The sequence below is a fragment of the Lolium rigidum genome, chromosome 3 (genome assembly GCF_022539505.1).
Source record: "Lolium rigidum isolate FL_2022 chromosome 3, APGP_CSIRO_Lrig_0.1, whole genome shotgun sequence".
Taxonomy (NCBI): Eukaryota; Viridiplantae; Streptophyta; class Magnoliopsida; order Poales; family Poaceae; genus Lolium; species Lolium rigidum.
The window spans coordinates 36747570-36765155 of NC_061510.1; the positions used below are offsets into that span (position 1 = coordinate 36747570).

Below are 17586 nucleotides of genomic sequence, written 5' to 3' on the forward strand. Positions count from 1 at the left end.
CTAAGAGGATTGGTTTTCTCAAAGATCCTCTTATTCCTTTGTTTCCAGATACACCAGCCTGCCGCAATAAGAATTCCAATGAAAGGAGGGTTGGCAAAAGATGACTTAGCAGCGGAGATGGCACCAATAATATCACGACTGGGGGGCATATTAACACCGATTTTGCTCCAGAATTTCTTACTGAAAGAGCAGCCAAAGAAGAGAGGCCCACAAAAGTCTCCAGGGTACATAAAGGATGTTGCCATGATGATCATCAACAAGGAATGTTTTCCTTAACAGAAAGACTCTGGTGTTAGTCTATCCATCAGACCATGAGTAGAAGCCAAGGCAAACCTCTGAGTTCATTCTGATACTCCAATTGAAGACAGCCAGAGCTTAATGCCGATATTGATCAGACAAGAGGGGTGCGTTGAGATCATTCAGTACCTATTACACTATCCTTGAGCTCCACTTTGGTGTGCTGAATACCTGAAGTGACTAACAAGAGTGTGTGCTAGAGAGGTCTCAAGCAACAGATGCAGCTAGGTGGTGTACTTCATTGGGATGATAAAGCATTTTGAACTGAAATATTAATCTTGCCGGAGAAAAACTAAAATGCCAATCATGTTATGACCACAATTGCAGACTTTTACAGTAACAAAGTACTATAGTGGGTAGAGACATTTACTGACACTTAACTCAGAAAATAAGAGACGGTCCTAATTTGTTGACGAGTAGTACTAGGAAACTTCTTTTCAGTCAAATCTAAGGCAATCAGAGATTGGAATTTTCATCCTGGTCCACCTGACACTAATCCGGCTTTACTTTCTTGCTTTTACTTTGTTTTTCTGTTTTATTTTCTGTACAAACACTGGGCGGTTTCTTTAATGGAAATCGACGAGGGGAGGCTTCGATTGGTAAAAATAACATTCATATTATAATTCTCTACTGTCAGAATTGTTTAGAATATCCACAGAATGCTTGCCAGATGAACAAGGTTCCATCACAATGAACCAAATAGGAGAACATATCAGTGCCCCTATACTCATCCTGTTTAAGAATACAACAGTCTGAACTCCAAGGATCATAATTCAGATCTTGCACTATGAAAACAAGGAACTTCAACAGGAAAAAGTCCACAACCATTGTGCCATATCTGGTCTAGCAAGATCGGACATACATATGATATAAGTCCTTGAAATGATTGTTTCTTAGACTAGAACAAAAAACAGGGGTGCCAACAAATCATAAATAAAAAAACATTTACCAGAGCAAAACCTGTTCCCAAGCACAGAAACCTTGATTCCACCAAAACCTTGAGTTCTTGATTCATCCAGTTCCATCACACCATCCATATACACTTCTCTACTATCAGAATTATCTAGAAAATTGATAGGAAACTTAGCAGATTGAACATATATGATGGATACAGATGAAGTATCGTCGCAAATAACCAAATGGAACAACAGACCTGTGATGATATATTCATCCTTTTCTGCAAGGATCAGCCTAAACAATCTCGAGAAAAAGAAATAGGTGTTGCACCGTGAAAACAGCAAGCTTCAACAGATAAAGTCCACAACAAATGGCCCCGCCATAGCTGGTCTAGCAAGAGGAAATATACAATCAGGTCTCCAGATGCCCATTTTGTAGACTACAATAAAATACAGGAGCCCAAATGTGGTTCATACTTATATACTGCAGATAAATTAAACATGGAAATACACTGAAGTCGGGCAACATATGGAATCATTTGGCACAAGGTCCCCATCACCCCCACCATTGGTCCACACATCAGTGCCGCCTTCAAATATAGGCCAATTGAACAGCATGGACCAGTGAAACTTGTTCCCACTTCCCGGCACGCATTTGGTTCCCGAAGTATCTAGAACATTGATAGAAAACTTAACAGATAGAACATATATGATGGGCAGCGATGAAGCGTCGTTGCAAATAATCAAATGGAACAGCAGACCTGTGACGCTATATTTATCCTTTCTATGAAGATGGGTCTGAACAATCTCTGGGAAAAAAATATAGGTGCTGCACTACGAAAAAAGGAACTTTAATAGATAGAAGTCCACGAAAATGGCATCTGCCAAGAGTTAGCATATACGCTGAAATCTTCAAATGCACATTTCCTTACTAAAATAAAATACAGGAGCCCAAATATGGTTTATACTTGCACAGACAAGTTCAACATGGAAATACACTGAAGTTGGGAACAAGGTCCACACCATTGAGAACTCTCATGACTTCGGTACAAATACAAGGACCACACCCATCAGTACCGCATTCAAATATATAGAGCAATGAACTGCGTGGACCAGTGGATATAACGTATCAACGGTCCAAACAAGAATATGCTTTAAATATAGGAAAAAGAAAAACTATTAGAAAACAGGAACTTCCAGACACAGCTTATTGCCTTCTTTGTGCAGGTTGTAGCATATTGCCTGTATGTGGTTATTGCTTACTATCTTGCTAATAATACAAAACAGCAGCTGGAAATTCTCTGGCTTGTGAACTTGTCCAAAGATATGGAGTATATGCTTATGAGGGGGCAACATGTTCCAAGTTGACAGCAATATGTATCCTTATAAACCGAGAAGAGATTGTTCATACTCAGAAGAGCTGGGCCAAAATATTATTATCAATGTAAATAATAATTACACTATGGTACTAAATCTGCACAGGTTCGTCCAGACTCCATCTATAAGCAGCATCTCAAAAGAACGGAGCAGCGAATCTGCAACTTTTACTAAATCTTCCTGACTCTAACCTGGGCTCGCCAATGCAGCACTACAGAAAAAATGTAGCAGTATTTGGATATAACTTACAGAGTCGCCAATTCTAAGAAACCAAGTACTGTAGAAGATCCTGGGAAAAAAGTTGCCTGTGCTGCTGCCATCTTCTAAAAACGCATGGCATTGCCTAGTATCCAGTTTCCAGCCGCTCAGACGAAACCAAAAAGTCCTCTGGAGAACAGGCGGGAGCTTCTCCTCCTCCCCCTGTTGGCGCTCCTGTTGCTCCTCATCGGCGTCAGGTAGAACCGCAGCATCCCGTTGTCGAAGTTCCCGGGGGAAGTGTAGTGCACGCTCCTGCTCCTGCCGATCTTGGACTCCTTGCTCTTGACCCGATTCGCGCGGAAACTCTGCGCGTCCCCATTGGGTTGCGAGCTTCGGGTGGCGTTTCGGCTCGCTATGCCTGAGACCAGCCCGTTGCGGCCAACCTCGCCGTCGACGATGTCTGCCGTCTCTCTGTTTGCGCATCTCCGGGTCTCCTTCCTGGACTCGGAGAGGGAGCGGTCGAGGGCGTGCTCCCCCTTCCTGACGAACTCCTTGAGCGGGCTGGTGATGCTCCGGTCCCACACCCTGCTCCACCTGTTGGACCTCCGGCGCACCACGCCCGAGACGCTCATCTCCGGACCGGCGTCGCCGTTGCAGGTCCTCTCCCTGAAGCTCTGTCCCACATCGGCCGCATGCGCAACATTCCTGCCCTCTGCAGCCCCCGCGGATGACGGTTCCTCCGCATTGCTGTGCCTGACGCGCGTGACCCCGTCGGCCGGCTCGTCCAGGCACGCGAAGGAGCAGGCCAGGGCCCGGCCCACCATGGAGCCGTCCCACGAGTGCCGCGGCGGCTCCCCCCTGCCGGCGCTGGCGCTGGCGCTGGGCGGGTCCCGGCACACCATCCACTCGCAGGAGCGGCGGAAGCTGGCCCTCCGCTCGACCTGGGGCGGCGTCGCGTCGCCGCCGGCGCCGGCGCCGGGATCCGCCGCCACCGAGGCCGCGGACGGGCGCGGGGGGTCCTCGTCCTTGGTGCGCCGCCGCCGCGCCCCGCGCTTGGGCAGGATGGAGCGGAGCCAGGAGCCGCGCTTCCACCTGGCCCCGCGGCTCGCGCTGGGGTCCGGGTGAGATGGTGGTGGGTTCTTGGATTCGGGCGGGGGATCGGTGGAGGGGGAGGGGGAGTGGTGGGAGTCGTCCATCTGGAAGAGCAGCATGAGGGTCTTCCGCAGCTTGCCCTGCTGGTCGGCGCCGGAGCTGGATCCCTCGGTGTCGCGGGGGGCGGCGGGGGTGACTTCGACGATCTCGGGGCTGCCGACGGAGGAGAGGCGCTCCATGAGGCAGGAGGAGCAGACGCCGGCTAGGGGCTGGGCCGGGTGGCGGCCGCACCGCCCCAAGAGGACGCCGGCGCCGGTTGGCGCATCCGGCTCCGGCAGCGCGTGCGGGCCCTCCTCGACCTCCATTGGGCCGGGAGTCGGGAGTGGAAGGTCCGGGAGTGAGCCGAGCGAGTGGGTCAGTCAGGGGAGTGGGGGGACAGGGAGTGGCGGGCGCGACATTGGTGGGCAGAACGGAGAAAAGGCCTAGGAAAAACGAAAACAAAAAAAGCGACTTTTGGGGCTGGGGAGCGTGTGGGGAAACGGGAGGAAAAGGTCGCTGGGGGCTTGCACGGTGGTGGGGTTGGATCGAGACGACGGAGGAGGTATCGGTGGGGCCCCGCCGAAGCGCGCGGTGGAAATGCGAATTTGTCGGGGGCGGCGGAGGAGTAGTGGCGAGTGGAGGACGGCCGGACGGGACACGCACGCACGGCGATTGTGCACGATAAAAAGAAAACGAGATTTTATTCACGTTGTAAATTTATCTAAATTAAGATGTACCTGTACAACTACTGGATAGATATACTAGAAGGATATCTCGAGCGTTGCAGTTCGAATCTTCTAAAAAATTATATTTTCCAAATTAAATGATATAATACATATGTAATATGAATTGTCTATAAAAGTACTATGTAATATTTAATTGGTCAAAATAGTTGAGATGCTAAATTTAATTCACATTATTTTTTTATATTTGATGACTATAAATTAGCTATGTTGACATTTCAATCAAAAAATGGTGACATTGATAGCTTGCATGCAAGGATACATCAATAATAAATGTTAGTGGGGATGACATGGACATTTAATTATCTAATGGAATACATGATGTGAATAGTTTATATGTAGAGATAGACAACATTAATTACGGTTAGTGAGGTTTTGCTTTATAAGAAGTATAGATTCGGTTTAGATAAATTACAAACACACTTTTATGGATGAAGGCAGTAGGAGTAATGAAAGGTCTATTTAAACCCAAGGTTGACGAAATTAATTCTAAACTCCAAATCTCTATCTTTTTCCACAGTACTTACAAATTTTGATCTAAATTTTAACCCTGGAGCTGTTTGGTACATCGAGAAAAGTCTTCCCGTCTAGCCCCCACCGCGGCGTTGCGATCTAGCGTCGTTTGGTGGCCGTGTGAAGGTTTGTCTCCCGCGAATCTCGCTCAATTTGGTCGGTGGTACTTTCGATCTACGTTTCTCTTCACCGGCAATGGTTGCTGCTCTCATGCGTTGGTTCTTCGGGGGCTTAGCACGACTTCTCGTTTGTCTACTACATCAAACTGTACTACGGCAAGCTATGTCTGGCTTCAATGAGGAACGGACGAGGATGTCGGCACGCCTTCAGCTTGTTCCAGTGCTTGTAGTCATTGCTGGCTGGTCCAAGGATTTATTTTGTAATTTTTATTACTTTTGAAGTTCCTTATAGTGTTGTTGAGGATTATGAATAGATCACTGAATTTTTTGCAAAAAAATTAAATTACAACTCTCGAAAGAGTGAGAATGTAAGCAACGGGATGACATGGCGATAGAAGCTGCGCCCTCCAAAGTTGTCCCACCACGCTACCTCCAAGAAGGGATGTGACGTCAACTGCGCTATTGTCCGAACCAGCGTGTCGATACTAGGGTTTCGCCTACAACTCCAAGGACAGCAGAGCGGGGGAACCACGACGCCCTCCATGGAGGTATGGCGACACCCGCAAGCGCCGCCATGTCGGTGTCGGACATGCCAGCAAGGATTTCCCGTCCCCCACCCCCCCTCCCCCCCACACACACACACCCCCACCCCCACCAACACACCCCTAAAAGGATCGGTTGTCGAGTAGCCCAGTGACGATGCACATGCCCTACACCCACCCATCACCGAGCCTGTCGCACCTCACAACCACCATCACCTACTTCCGCTAGCACACGCTTCCCTAGCACGATGCTACATGCATATCTAGGCTCGCATGGCCTAGATCGGGTCCGCTATGCACGTTGTACAATCGTGTGGGCGCACATGCCTTGGGCACTGCCTGCCCACCACCAGCTCCTCCACTCCCTCCCGAGAAGAAGGTACACCGCCACCAACTCCAAGGTGAGGGGTCTTGGAGGTGAGGTTGAGTTTCTAGAGGTGTGCGGGGTCGCCGAGATCATGTAGGACGGGGCCAAGGAGTTAGTCGAGGCCGGCAAGGCTGCTGAGCTTGCCAATGCGGACGAGGATGGATGTTATGGGCGAGTTGTGAATTTGATAAAAAAAAATTGGCAGACGTGATTTAGAGTTGTATTTTTCAGATTGAAAAACAGCTCCAGGGTTTAACTTCAAGATACCTATTTTTCTAATCTAATTAAAACGCGTGGCGGGACAGGGGGGCGGATCGTGGCAGGGGTGGTCCAGTGTCCTGCCGCCGTGCACCCTGTACGTGCCAGTGGGGACTCGCCCGCTCCAGAACGATCACAGGACTCGCGGCGCGGGCTTTATTTCTGTCATCATTGGACATTGCCTGGCGTCGGACGTCCCGGCACGGTACGGCCATCACCGGCCGCGTCGAGCGTGCGGCTGTCCCGGATCGCGGTTGCCGCCGTCCTGCCTGCCTACCCTGCCAGCGGCGACGCCGCACGCACTATGCTAGTGTAGCAGTACGGGTTTGGCAATCAACACATCTTCCTCAACGCTATGTTTCGGCTTGTACTAGGTGCAAATGAATCTAGTAGTAGTACTTCTTTTGGACAGGCACGATAGTTTAAAACAAATTTTAATACCAATTTAGACAATGATAAAATATAAATTATTCGTCTATAAAACCTACTATACCATTGGATTCGTATTTGCAAAAGGTTGTCCATGATATAATTATTATGACATATATTTTATATTTTATTAACTAAAATAATGATCAAGGAAACTTTTAAAACTACGTTCGAGCCCGTTAAATTGATCCGGAGTAAGTATTAAGAAAAATACCTAAAAAAATAAAATCCGAAAATGTGAAAACTTCGAAAGAAATCACGTGTACATCTGAACATTCTATGGCTGCATACAATTTTTTTGACACAAATATATTTTATGTGGCATATGTAAAATGATAAGAAAAAAATCCCATGAAGCATGAAAAAATTACATGGAACACAAAAAATATTTTTTCATACAAAATTATGTGTAAGCATAGAATGTCTAGATGTACATGTGAAATTTTATTTCTTAACATATTAATGTTTAGAAATATGTTTCTATACAATGGATTCATATACACCCATGAGCCGAATTGCACTTCCTATGACAAACTACACTTGCTATCCCAAATTGTTTGCCACCAAAGATTATTATTAGGAAGTGTACGATACAGTTTTGCTTACCCCATGCATCAGTGTCAAATATCGTGAAAGCACAAGCTTCGTAGCTACATTCTCAGCCACTTAACGTACAACCTCCGGAAGACTCAACTTTATATAGATACGGGCATGCATCTTTGTTGCTCCAGTGAAAAATGAACGAGCCAAACAGTGTTCCATCCCAAAGTTCCCAAGTTCAACCACGTAAACACAAGGTCCAGGCGTCATATTAGCCACATAAAGCAGACATGCAAACAATACCGGGGCAACATCACCGATTCCTTCTATTCTCATGCTCAACAAGTAACAGATTCATGTCAAGACACACAACAAAAGGGCCTTAAGTCATACATTAATAATCCAAGAACTCTGGAAATCTGAGCATACATCTTCACATATAGGGGAGGATGATGCGGTTCGGACAAATATGTGACGCTGTCAGAATGGCGACCCTGAAACTCACTCTAAAGCCTCACTCACGCCTCCAGGTGACCACCTTACTCGGGCACATTCATAGGCGGTTCCAGGCTCTCGACGAGGATCTTTAGGTCTAGATCCTGGCCCTCGAACTTCTTGATGAAAGGATGGTTCTGCAGGAACATGAACAGCAATTCAGAACAAAGGCAAGTCAACAATGGTACAGTATCACAGTTGTTATAAAGTAAGCAGGGAATGCTGACCAAGAGTTCTGAAGCAGACTTCCGTTCTGCAGGATCCTTCTGTATGCTGCAAAGTAATAGAGCAATATGAGTTAAGGATTTCCTCTAAAAGAATAGCAAAATGTAATGAAACTACAGTATGATATACAACAACGGCATGGATCTCTCTACAGATACACAAGCAGAAATCATCAGCTGCATTCTAGATGTGTCGATTTCCATAGGAAAATATGAAGCAATAAACATACTACCAGTGAACTGAATTGGCTGTAAATCAAGGAAGTTCTAAAGGAATATCTGAATGGTAGATGTGAGAACACAGCCAACTGCTGCAGGTCAAACATGATGTGAGGACTGAAGAGTGAAAACAGAGTCACAGAGTAAATATCAGTTAGTCGCAACTTCAAAGTTACAGTTCTGTCTATCTGGGAAACAATTTAGATATTGGCATAGCTGACTTAAGTTAATAAGCACACTTTGCCATCAAACCTGACCATTAGGTTTGTTAGATGATCGATAACTCGAACTGAAGATTAGCTAAACTGCTTATAGTTTTGAGTAACGATTCAAGCGGTGCAGGCATGGGATGACCCGCTCCTACTTGCCCTTGCCTGCTAGGTCTAAACAGGAGAAACAGGGTACTACAAAGCAGGAGATGCGGGTTCCACACTACCCAGTCAATTTACTCTAAGCATGTCAGCATGTACAACCAGCCAGAGATTGGAGGGACCCACATCATGCATGCAGCTGCCAGGGTTGCTCCATCTAGCTAGCTACTGCATGCCTCGTGGTACAATCCAGGAAAAGTGGGCGCAGCCGCTGATCCTGCTAGCGTTAAGCAGGATCGAACAAATGGGATAACTGGGTTTGGCTGGTGGGACAGAAGGCAGGCCCGTCCCACTTTCATCATTAGTTTTAATAAAGGGTGAACAACCTAGTAAAAAACAACCTACTTAATTATGGTTTGATAAAGAGATGGTTTTTAGTGGGCAGGTTGCCCTGACCCAGAGTAGCTGCTGCAGCCTGGAGTTTTCAAGCCAACACGTTTGGGAGGGCTGTAATTTCTTGGGCCATACTGAAACGTAAAAACTCTATAAGACCATTGATTTATATGTTTGATGTTACAAAAAAAGACCTTTGCATGGAGATCTGTGGATTTCACTAGTTTAGAACACTGCAGATTAAAGAAGAGGTGTTCTCTCCAATTAATGATGCTCAAAAAACCACACTAAAACAGTCCTATTAAAAAAACACATGTTCAAAGGGAGAATAATACTTAAACAAACAAAACACACTTGTTCAAAAGGGAAATAATAATACGTAATAGACAAAGTCCACAAGTTGTGAGAAATGAGGAAGCAGGTACTCCATGCGTCCTAAAATGTAAGGCACACTTTATTTTGCACGATATTTGATGCATGACTTTGACCACTAATATGTACAGAACTATATGGATAGGGAATGCATAAATGGTATCGTTGCATTCGTCTTGCAAAATTCTTCCGTTTCATATATCTTTATACTAATTTTGTGGAGATATTATAAAACAGTCCTATTCAAAAACACACTTGTTCAATGGGAGAATAATGCTTAAATAAACAAAACACACTTGTTCAAAAGGGAAAATAATAATACATAATAGACAAAGTCCAGAAGTTGTGACAAATGAGGAAGCAGGTACTCCCTCTGTCCTAAAATGTAAGGCACACTTTATTTTGCACGATATTTGATGAATGATTTTGACCACTAATATGTACAGAATTATATGGATAGAAATGCATAAATGGTATCATTGCATTCGTCTTGCAAAATTCTTTCATTTCATATATCTTTATACTAATTTTGTGGACATATTATAAGTACAAACTATAGTCAAAGTTGTAAGTTGTTGGCCAGCGAAAATCAAGGCCTCCTCACATTTGCTGTTTGATTGTTCCTAGGTTTCTTTGAAGGACAAGCAAAAAAAAGAACTTTGGGAAACAGGGGAAGAAGTTCGTTCAAATTTACTACTACTGAGCAAGAAGATAAGCAAAAAAAAGTAAGAACTTTGGGAAACAGGGCAAGAATTTCCTTCAAATTTACTACTACTGAGCAAGAAGATAAGCAGGAATGCAGTAAGTGAGCTAGTTTCATGTGTAATTGCGGAGAATTCTGTGTAACATACCAGGAAGAGATGAATGAGCAGAATTCTGGTGAGAACTGATCTGCAGGTGCAGAAGGTGGTGGCTGGTCAACAATTGCTTCTAATAGTTCATAGAAGCTCAACCAACCATCTCCTTCTGGAGGAATATAGGGGAAGCGGCCAATGGCACATTCAAGTATTACTAAGCCCAAACTCCATACATCACTCTTGTAGTCATAGGAGCTGCCACTAATCCGCTCAGGCTGCACAACGAAGAAAAGTAGAAAACTATGACAACAAATTTATGTGCCCCAGATAACCATTATGACCATAAAACAGTCAGAAGACAGAGTAGATATTTTTACATACCGCCATGTAGTTGTAGGTTCCAACAAATGTATCACGCTGACCTATTGAACTTGCAAGCACTGCACTTACGCCAAAATCGGTGATCTTTACTTCACCTTTATGGTTGACTAACAAGTTAGATGGCTTTATGTCCCTGTGAATTACATGCCTTTCATGATGAAGATATAACAGACCCTCCAAAACCTGATTATTAAGAAACTATTTATGTTAGATGTGCCAGATTGTAGCTTCAACTTCCAACAGATGACACAGGTTAACTATCTGAATACAGAAGTTCAAAGCAGAAACCATAGGCCAAGCATATGCATACCTGCTTGCAAAGTACTGCAAGGTATGGCTCCAGAATGGTTTTAACTTGTTTAATTATGTCAGCAAGAGATCCACGATCCATGTATTCCAGAACAAGATATATTACACCATTGTGGTAAAAAGATTGATGGCAAGAAACTATATGTGGGCTCTGTGTTGCTTGATTTATTTTGAGCTCCTGTACTATTTGTTTGCGAACTGCCTCCTGAATGTTCATTTGAATGCCCTATGAAAGAATTGCGGTAGTCAATTAACTGATAGATCATATGGACGACAATATGCCACAGCAGCACAGCAGATCAGGAAAAAATGCTTTAAAATGTTTTATCACCTGAATATCATTGCTTAATCTATTCTCATTCATTAGCATCAGTTCTCTTTAAAATTAGAGTTTCATACAGATTTTGCAGGTCAAGATCAGCCAGTACAAGATGTTTTCGCCACAAATCATTTTAATGGTGTGCATCTCGGTGAATTTGATTGAATATACTGCCATGCAATTACAAAGCTGACAAAACAAAACAACTGCAGAATAATCTGATTTGTTATAATAACACATAACATATACTGAATCTGTTCAAACAGATATGAACAGATTGGTTTTCATGTCAACAAACATAAAATAGATCAGCAGTACAATGAAGAAAATTAGCAGTCTACTGCAATACTCTAACTTCAAAAGAAATAAAATCCATCTTACGCATTAACGCGGCCCACTAGATAAACTTAGTGTATGGTTACCTTCAAGGCATAAAATGTGCCCACCCACTTGTGCTGCACGAGTTGAACGACCCCTCCACTTCCCTTACCAATGACCTGAATCATCTCTAGGTCATCCATTGATAACTGTACATCTTCCACCTTCATGTTTGTTGACTGCTGGGGAAAATAAACAAATCAAGATGCAATCAGAATTTAGAAACAACTTGATACTTATCCAAATGATAGCAAACACAAACTGAAGAGCAACATATCCTTTTTGAAGTTCAAGTTAAATAAAAGAACCTTTGGGGACAAGATACCCTATTCCCACGAATTGTAAATATCCAACTGGTGACATTTTGTAACCAATAGCAAGCAACCTAGTACATAATTTCCATCCTAGGCATAGAAGATTCACATCTACCCAAGATAATCATGAAACAAAAATTGAGAAATATAGACTACGGATAAAATGCCTGCCAAGTTTGAACTATAAGGATAGCACTGCAGTCCATAAATCAGTAGCTTTGGTCAATAAAAGTAGCTCGTGCTGGAAATTGAGCAGACAACTGACTGCTTAAGTCAGAACATATGCTAGCATTCAACTGTGGTGGCATTCTTCACTGCTGTTTACCTAAAACTTTGGTCCAGGCCTCCCTCCTCCATGCTGACGTGAGGTTGCTCCAGCGGCACCTCCTCTGGTCAGATCCGAACTCCATATTTCCATAGCAGTTCACCCAGTCTCCTACCTACTCCCCCAAGTAATCTTTGGGCCTTGGCCAGTTCCACATCGTTCCCCCACACAGGAAACCCTAACCAGAGGAAGAGACCACGAGGGGGAAGAAACTGCTCAAAGAGATACTCTGCTGGCGCAGGAGCCGCCCATTGATGAATTCATGTAGATGGATGCGCGGCCTTGGCCAGCTCAAGGGGCCTTGACAAGCTCATTCTGCTGTGCTGGCGCAGGAGAGCTCAAGCTCAATTCCTTAGCCTAAACTGCCAATTTTATATAGCATGTTTTTCTTTAAATTCTTGTTGAAGCTATCGGAGGCTTGAGCTATTACTGGGATCCTTTTTGTGTCTACACTCTACACATGTTTCTGGTGTACTTTTGTTTCTTCAAAACAAGAGGTAATATGTAGATTAAATGGTTGTCTTTCATTGCTGGTGGTCTTTTAGACTTAATCAAAGAGGTTTGTGGCTTAACTCTGAGGAAACAGAGATGGATACGTAGGTTCCTGGTTAAGTAATTATGAACGATTAATTTGTATATGTTATTTAATATGTCCAATTGTGTTCATGTTGTATTGTACTCCGTGCGGTGAGATTAGTACAATCACAAATCTTATCGAATATTTTGTTAGTTCCCCCTGGTTGATTGAAGCAATAGACCCTCTGTGTGCACTGAATCAGTGGCACGCCTTGGACAGATAAACAAACAATAAAAGTAGTCATTGACAAATACTGAACCAAGAACTCACATTTTCATCTCCATTTTCCTCTGAGATAAGCTGCAAACCTCTTTGATTAAGTCGCAGTTCACCATCCTTGAATGTACCACTCGCTGTCCTAAAAGATGAGAAGAAAAAGATTCAGTTTACACATTGCTTCAGAACATAATCCTCAAATGCACGATCAACTTAAACATATAAATGCACGATATGGAACCGCAAATAGCATCGACGACGATCAAGTGTCAACATAAAAGATTGCAGAGTCAGCTCAGAAGCTGAAACCATACAAAGTTGTAAGCAGAGTGGATTTGAATGCTTTAGTCAAAATTACAAATTGCACAGTCAGCTCAGCAACTCAAATCATACCAGTTGCAAATTAAGCAGTAGACTTAAATACTTTCCAAATAAAGCTACGCTTCAGCAACCCACTAATGGCTACCGAGCTCCACCACAGTTCACAATTAAAACCAGCAAATCAAACATACATACGTATAAAACAACTCTATCTATCTGGGTCCAACAAAACAATATCTCACAGTTTTGGACATAAAGCTCAAACCTTCAATAGCTTCAACTGAGAAAAAAAAAAGATACAACTTGTGTAAAATAAACAATTAGGATCGAGGAGACCTACAGGAATTTATCCACGGGCGTCTCCTGCGCCGGCACATCGAGCTTGAGGTCCTTGAGTGCCTTCTTCCCCCTCATGGTCCCTTCCCCCGGTTAGGGTTTATCTAGCGGGAGATGGGCAGAACTGGTCAAAAGACCGAAGTAGGTTAGGGATCGGATGAACTGGTACGAAGATACGGATTTCGGAGCAGGCCGGGTATGCTCACCGGGGGCACGGCAGACGGACTGGGGAGGAGGAGCCGGAGCGTTGGTGTAAAGGCGCGATCTTGGGTTGATAAAACCGAAAATAGCAGCGCGGTTGGTCAAAATGGAGGCACGTGCGGCGACTTGGGTTGGACTGACAGCGGCCGCGCTGCAAGTTGCTCGCGCCTGGCTTGATCCGCTGGGCCGTTGCTCTCGCCGGGAAGTGAATCGAGCTCTCCCTCCGGGTCGACGCCGAAGATCCCGACGGCGACGGCTTGGGATGGGGGTCGGCGGATCTGGGGTCGGGGGCGGCGAGCGGAGTGGCGGCAAGGGACGGTGTGGGGGTGGCGGGGCGGCGAGGGAGCGGCGCTGGTTGGCCGGGGAGGGGCGTGCGGTGGGGAGAGGCGGCTGGCGAGCGACGGGAAGGGGCTGCGAAGGAAGCAGGAGGGGCCTCCTGCGTGGTCACTGGTCGTCAGTGGTCACTCTCACCTCTTCAAGGCAGGCTGCTAAGTAGAGAAGGAACCATCGTTAACAATGGCCCAGCCTAGCTTAAAGCCCTGCCTGGAGCAACAGTCAAGCAACTTGGTGTTGGGCTGTGACAGTCAGGGCAAGTCATGCTGCACTCAGTCACAAAGTATGTAAATGGATAGAATAATTCCCGCGTCGAAACATCTTCGAATCTGTTTTAATAATCTATGTCTAATATTAAAGAATCCAATGAAAAATGATATCCGATTCTGAAGTGGTGCTCTGGATACGGTATAAGAAATGTTTTAAACCGGATATTTCGATTTTTTAGGCAAAAGCCAAGGCCAATCTCACAAAGATAGTAGTTATTAACTTACCGAATTCGTTTGGCGAGCATATATAACTCTAAATTTCTACCACTGATGGTTCAATTATTTAGCTTTTATTTATACTTTCTCACCAATGCTTGAGGTTTAGCCTAAATTGTGTATGTATTTTCTTAACTAATTGACTCCCATGAGATAGAAAGTTCAAATCGCTCCCAAGAGAAGAACTAGAACTATCTACCGGTGAGGGCATATATATACTACCATGTTTTGTCACCTGTCCAAGTTCGTCCTGTTTCTGACTCGAATCTGCAGTTCGGTATATCTGGCTCGAATTTACAACCGATCAATATCCGTTTCGATCTGAATCCGAGAAAAAATATTATAAGGATATGATATGAGAAAAATTCGATCGGATCCGTTTACACCCCTACACAAGGAGTACTAACAAGGAGCGGCACAACAACATATTACAATGGTTTTTGTGTTCGTCTACTTTACTTTCAATTCAATTTCTAATTATTTGAGTTGTGTAATCTTTCATTATGGAGATTGATAATGGCTTAAAGAAATTTGATTGTAATTCAATTCATTATGATTATAAGTATAAAGTTCATGTTCTTTAGTCATTTATAAACAGTTTATGTACTCAACACAATTGCCACAAAATATTCAAACTATGAAATCAATATTGTAACCGAAATACACATGACACCATGGTATCAAGAGTTTTTGTGTACATAATTAGATAGTGCGTTTGCCCATGTATGTTCATTTTTAGACTATTATGTAGATAAATTAGATAGTGTGTTTGGTAGTTTAATTGCTTCATTGCTTTATTCATAGACCATGGATATCAACGATGAGTTGATGATCCAAAATATGATGGAAGAGGAAGCCAACGCCGTCGTCGACGAAGATGAGCACTTGAGAATCGTCTCTTACTCTTACAGGGATTACAAGCGGAGCTAAATGCAACTCCCAAATATTGAGGTTCGAAGTTAGGGAGAAAGAAGACCAAGCCAAGTCAGAGGATGGAGGAGCATTGCATGTTATACACCGACTATTTTGCCGACCTGCCAACACATGGCCCAAATGATTTTTTGGCGGCCCTTTAGGATGAACAAAAAGTATTTCATGCGGTTGATGTATGGTGTGAGGAAGTACGCCGGCTACTTAATGTTAAAGAAAGATTGCATCGAAATGTGTGCATTTTCATCTATTTATAATGTGTGGTAGGCTATGACGTGTGGATTTGGTACAGTTTTTTGGGCATGCATGGCGGCATCTCACAATGATATCAACGTGTTGCAGCGCTCTCCAATGTTCGTGAAACTTGCTGAAGTCCATGCTCCGAAGTGTACATATGAGATCATTAGCCACCAATGCACCAAAGGGTACTACCTACCCAATGGCATCTATCTAAAATGGTCAACATTTATAAAGACAATCCCATCCCTTCTATGTCAGAAAAAAATCTTGGTTTGCTTAGTGCCAAGGGAGTTGCAGAAAGGATGTCGACTGTACATTTAGTGTGCTCCAATCTCATTTTGCTATTGCTTGATAGCATAATTTTACCTGTTTGACATATTAGATCTGGGAGGTCCCGAATGCTTGTGTAATAATGCACAACATGATCATCAAGAGTGAGCGTATTGTTTCAGTGATCAATGATCACCCGTATGACGGCACGGCCCTTTCGCCCAAGTCGATCACTAGGTGTGAGACGAGCTTGATGCTTCCTCTAGGTGCATGTGAAATCGGTGACAAAATTGTTCTTTCTTACCTACAAAATGATCTATTATAGCATTTGTGGATCCTTCCAAGGAAACACCTTTGATCTAGTTGAACTTCTCAAAATTTTGTTTTATTCGAATCGTATGAATTATTTTATTCATATTTTCAATTGATGTAAAACTTATTTATGTGTTGAAAACAAGACATTGTTAAAAATATGGTTGTATTTGCGAAAAAATAGAAAAAAATCTATGTGTTGACATTTTATTGAAAGGCCGACCGACACTCCCAATATAGGGCAGCTAGTGTCAGCACTTCTATACACCCATTCAACGCTACTGCCGAACGGTGTAGTGAGGGCGGGCTGGACATGCTCTAAATCATAGAGATCGCTGGTCCTTAATCTACATAAACGCTTCGGCCAGCATCTACTTAATTAATGTCATCTTTAAGCTGGGTGGTTTCATTGTCGACTCATTCTCATGTCGCCTCTACCACTGAATCACCGATGGTTTTGATTTATTCCGGTAGTTGTGTTCTAGGTAGGACGATTACATCGTGTGCCATGTCGTCGCAGCTTCAATTCCTAAGTTAATTTATGGTCAAAAAAAATATGGTCAGGGCGCCGGCCGCGGTCGTCGCCGTTGATCAAAACTACTGTAGCAGTAATACTCGAAATTACCAAGTGGAGATTATTATTGCAGAAGGTGAGAGTGCAGAACAAGTGCAGATCGATCCGATAAGCCCTGGTCAAGTGGTGATGCATGGCGCTTCGCTCACGGACACAGCTGCTTCCATATCCGTAGCCTCGATTCGTACGCGCGTACTAGGTCATCAAAACGCGGCACCGGCGCGACTTTGCGGTACCGATCGACGCTAGGTACGTACGTATGCCACCGGCCGGTGAGGCGCGCGTGGCAGCTGGGGTGCACCTACGCCGTGGATCGATTCGGACGTGTCGCCACCGGGAAGGGGAAATTTTGGTTAGGAAGAAGAAGGTTGCCTGGCTTCAAGAGTGCCTGCCGACTAGGCTTGCTGACCGTTGACCACTCGCCGTCACTGGTCGCTGCGGCGTCCAAGCTAGCTAGGGTCGCGCCCGATTCCACTTCTACGCCTTCTACTACCTACATACACCATCGATTCGTCTCTAACCTACAAGCTCAGAGTATGCATGG

The 17586-nt window shown here is 44.3% G+C and overlaps 2 protein-coding genes across 4 annotated transcripts; both read right to left on the reverse strand.

Annotated features, from left to right (window-relative positions):
* Positions 1–2927: 2927 nt before the first annotated feature.
* On the reverse strand, positions 2928–4225 carry LOC124694683. The gene has a single exon (XM_047227640.1). It carries the CDS (start codon positions 4223–4225, stop codon positions 2936–2938), a length of 1290 nt encoding a protein of 429 aa, XP_047083596.1. The 3' UTR covers positions 2928–2935.
* A 3489-nt stretch (positions 4226–7714) lies between these two features.
* On the reverse strand, positions 7715–14047 carry LOC124701443 (mitogen-activated protein kinase kinase 1). Of its 3 annotated transcripts, none has more exons than XM_047233503.1 (9): positions 13904–14047; positions 13702–13801; positions 13095–13182; positions 11653–11790; positions 10913–11137; positions 10603–10785; positions 10276–10496; positions 8133–8178; positions 7715–8042 (listed from the first exon to the last, which is right to left on the reverse strand). In XM_047233503.1, exons 2-9 carry the CDS (start codon positions 13773–13775, stop codon positions 7950–7952), a joined length of 1068 nt encoding a protein of 355 aa, XP_047089459.1. In that variant the 5' UTR covers positions 13776–13801; positions 13904–14047; the 3' UTR covers positions 7715–7949. The 3 variants fall into 3 exon arrangements, with proteins under 3 accessions (XP_047089459.1, XP_047089460.1, XP_047089458.1); XM_047233504.1 differs by having other exon boundaries at positions 11653–11787; positions 13702–13821; positions 13904–14046; XM_047233502.1 differs by having other exon boundaries at positions 13702–13821; positions 13904–14046.
* Between the last annotated feature and the right edge of the window lie 3539 nt (positions 14048–17586).